Consider the following 4,009-nt stretch of genomic DNA (forward strand, 5'->3'; position numbering starts at 1 on the left):
GGGAGGGAGGCAGGGAGGAGGGAGGGATGATGAAGCGAGGGCGGGTGGGAGGGAGGGAGGGAAGAGGGAGGGAGGGAGGAGGGAGGGATGGATGGATGGAGGGATGATGAAGTCATTAAGACTTATTTCTATTTTTCATGTGATCCATCCAGGTGGGTCTGTGGATCGGCAACGAGTTTGTCAACCTGCCCCACAACTTCCACTCCCGTGACTGGGTCAACTACTGTGTCACCTGGTCATCTCACTCCGGGGGTGCTGAGCTGTGGATCAACGGGGTGGTGGGGGAGGAGCAGTACCTCCGGAGGAGATACACAGTCAGCCCAGCAGGGGTCTTCATCCTGGGGAAGGACCAGGACGGCTTCCTGGGGATCTCTGACACGGACGCCTTCGTGGGTCAGATAACGGATGTCAACGTGTGGGACTACGTTTTGAACTCGGCTGAGATCCGGGAACAGATGTCCTGTGAGGACACCACCTCTCCCAGGGGGAACGTGCTCAGCTGGGGGGTCACACCTCTGAGTCTCTATGGAGGGGTGCAGCTGGAGACAGACTACAGGTGTCACTGAGGGAGAGGGGTTGCAACTGCAGCACAGCATCCTGGGTGGTGTTCAGTAGGGCACAACGTAGCGAAACGCGTTGAAACGGAAATAAAATATAAATGATGTCCAGTCAATATATCAAATCTATCCTTTACTGCTACTGACTATTGAGTATGAAGGATAACTCATCTATTTGAGACATGAGTGACAGGTTCAGTATAACAATGTTTATTGTATAAAGGGAAGGGAATCGCAGAAGATCTCTGAATGTCCGTGTGGGCTCAGAGCATCAGCCATCTATCGTATTCGTATCTTTTGTTTTCTTTAATAAAGTTCTATATGAAGCATCTTGTGTTTATTTTATTAAATTTAACAGACATGTATCGTTAGACAGGCTACAGAGCCAGTGAACTACAGAACAGACACTCAAGACAGATATCACAGAAATATATTAAAAAAATATATTTTTTTAAACACAATTTAATTGAATAAATCTAGATTACATCAACTGGTTCCAGGCCACTCTGTCACCTTTCAAACAGAAGAGTCTGTTATTTTCTTCTCCTTTCTTCTCTCCAACAGACTCCTTGTTAAATGGCCGTAATCCACCTCCTTAGAAGGCCGTGACCTTCCCGTGACCTCTCCTGTCTCTGATTTGATTGGCTCTACCTGGTTCCTTGTGAGCGAACATCCGACTGATCTCCAGGAAGGTCTTGTTCTTGGTCTCCGTGACGACCAGCCAGATGTAGAACTGTGTCCCCAAGCAGATGAAGCAGAAGATGAAACTGCTTGGTTCCAGGCCTCTCTGGAGGGCATATACAGTGGGGAGAACAAGTATTTGATACACTGCCGATTTTGCAGGTTTTCCTACTTACAAAGCATGTAGAGGTCTGTAATTTTTATCATAGGTACACTTCAACTGTGAGAGACGGAATCTAAAACAAAAATCCCGAAAATCACATTGTATGATTTTTAAGTAATTAATTTGCATTTTATTGCATGACATAAGTATTTGATCACCTACCAACCAGTAAGAATTCCGGCTCTCACAGACCTGTTCGTTTTTCTTTAAGAAGCCCTCCTGTTCTCCACTCATTACCTGTATTAACTGTACCTGTTTGAACTCGTTACCTGTATAAAAAGACACCTGTCCACACACTCAATCAAACAGACTCCAACCTCTCCACAATGGCCAAGACCAGAGAGCTGTGTAAGGACATCAGGGATAAAATTGTAGACCTGCACAAGGCTGGGATGGGCTACAGGACAATAGGCAATCAGCTTGGTGAGAAGGCAACAACTGTTGGCGCAATTATTAGAAAATGGAAGAAGTTCAAGATGACGGTCAATCACCCTCGGTCTGGGGCTCCATGCAAGATCTCACCTCGTGGGACATCAATGATCATGAGGAAGGTGAGGGATCAGCCCAGAACTACACGGCAGGACCTGGTCAATGACCTGAAGAGAGCTGGGACCACAGTCTCAAAGAAAACCATTAGTAACACACTACGCCGTCATGGATTAAAATCCTGCAGCGCACGCAATGTCCCCCTGATCAAGCCAGCGCATGTCCAGGCCCGTCTGAAGTTTGCCAATGACCATCTGGATGATCCAGAGGAGGAATGGGAGAAGGTCACGTGGTCTGATGAGACAAAAATAGAGCTTTTTGGTCTAAACTCCACTCGCCGTGTTTGGAGGAAGAAGAAGGATGAGTACAACCCCAAGAACACCATCCCAACCGTGAAGCATGGCGGTGGAAACATCATTCTTTGGGGATGCTTTTCTGCAAAGGGGACAGGACGACTGCACCGTATTGAGGGGAGGATGGATGGGGCCATGTATCGCGAGATCTTGGCCAACAACCTCCTTCCCTCAGTAAGAGCATTGAAGATGGGTCGTGGCTGGGTCTTCCAGCATGACAACGACCCGAAACACACAGCCAGGGCAACTAAGGAGTGGCTCCGTAAGAAGCATCTCAAGGTCCTGGAGTGGCCTAGCCAGTCTCCAGACCTGAACCCAATAGAAAATCTTTGGAGGGAGCTGAAAGTCCGTATTGCCCAGCGACAGCCCCGAAACCTGAAGGACCTGGAGAAAGTCTGTATGGAGGAGTGGGCCAAAATCCCTGCTGCAGTGTGTGCAAACCTGGTCAAGAACTACAGGAAACGTATGATCTCTGTAATTGCAAACAAAGGTTTCTGTACCAAATATTAAGTTCTGCTTTTCTGATGTATCAAATACTTATGTCATGCAATAAAATGCAAATTAATTACTTAAAAATCATACAATGTGATTTTCTGGATTTTTGTTTTAGATTCCGTCTCTCACAGTTGAAGTGTACCTATGGTAAAAATTACAGACCTCGACATGCTTTGTAAGTAGGAAAACCTGCAAAATCGGCAGTGTATCAAATACTTGTTCTCCCCACTGTATATATATACCACAGAGGGAGGAAGACAACCAGGTCACACAACTTCCTGGACCAATGGAGGCTCCTCCTCAGAGGAAGGGGAGGACCATCCTCCTCAGTGAATTTCATAAAAACTTTTTTAAACATTTAAAAAGTTATCCTTTTTAGATTAAACTATACTAAATATAATCACGTCACCAAATAATTGATTAAAACACACTATTTTGCAAAGATGTAGCGGTTTGGCTTGGAAGGGTTTTTTCGCCTGGTCACTTGCAGCTGATGTGTTGTGCATTGAAGTTGACAAGCGAAGGGATGAAGGTGAAAGGAGGAGAGCGTATAACGTAGATGCGAGAAGGAATACAACGTGGCTGCTCCTGAAACTGTGTTGACGCGTGATCAGGTTGTGTGTTCATTCTGACGATTCTGTTGAAAAACATTTCTTAAACAGAAGCAAACGGAACAAAAAACGGGGGGGGGAAAAACATACCTGAATTTGTCCAATAGAAACTGTCATTTGTAACTGTTGCACTAATGATTACACCCAATATCAACTAGACGCAGGCAAGTGTGTGTAAGGTGGTATTGAATGTCACTGTCTGTCACATCAAATTTGTCTCTCGACCTGTGTGCACCTTGCGATAGAAAAATGATTTATTCACCTTATTTGTTGGATATGTAACAATTATTTACTAAACAAACAGTAAGATATTTATTTGCTGAGATTAGTGACAGGTCTATGTTATCCCAGACCATAGTCTCTGCTGTTGCCTAGGGTTTCTGAGATTAGTAACAGGTCTGTGCAAAACAAGTATTTGGTGAACAATAGGTAAGTAAAGAAATAAAAACAACAGTAAAAAGACAGGCTATAACAGTAGCGAGGCTACATACAGACACCGGTTAGTGTCTGATTGAGGTAGTATGTACATGTAGATATGGTTAAAGTGACTATGCATATACGATGAACAGAGAGTAGCAGTAGCGTAAAAGAGGGATTGGCGGGTGGCGGGACAATGCAGATAGCCCGGTTAGCCATTGTGTGGAGGCACTGGTTGGTCAGGCC

General features: G+C 45.1%; 1 protein-coding gene across 1 annotated transcript in view; it reads left to right on the plus strand.

The window, feature by feature from the left end:
• LOC139543117 (carbonic anhydrase 6-like) overlaps positions 1-887 on the plus strand; it is a 15,569-nt gene extending 14,682 nt beyond the window's left edge. The window contains exon 11 of the mRNA XM_071349297.1: positions 153-887. Within this exon, the coding sequence (XP_071205398.1) occupies positions 153-566 (414 nt within the window). The 3' untranslated portion in view covers positions 567-887. The remainder of the gene's footprint in view (positions 1-152) is intronic.
• The last annotated feature ends 3,122 nt before the right edge of the window (positions 888-4,009 follow it).

The sequence above is a fragment of the Salvelinus alpinus genome, chromosome 17, assembly GCF_045679555.1.
Source record: "Salvelinus alpinus chromosome 17, SLU_Salpinus.1, whole genome shotgun sequence".
NCBI lineage: Eukaryota > Metazoa > Chordata > Actinopteri > Salmoniformes > Salmonidae > Salvelinus > Salvelinus alpinus.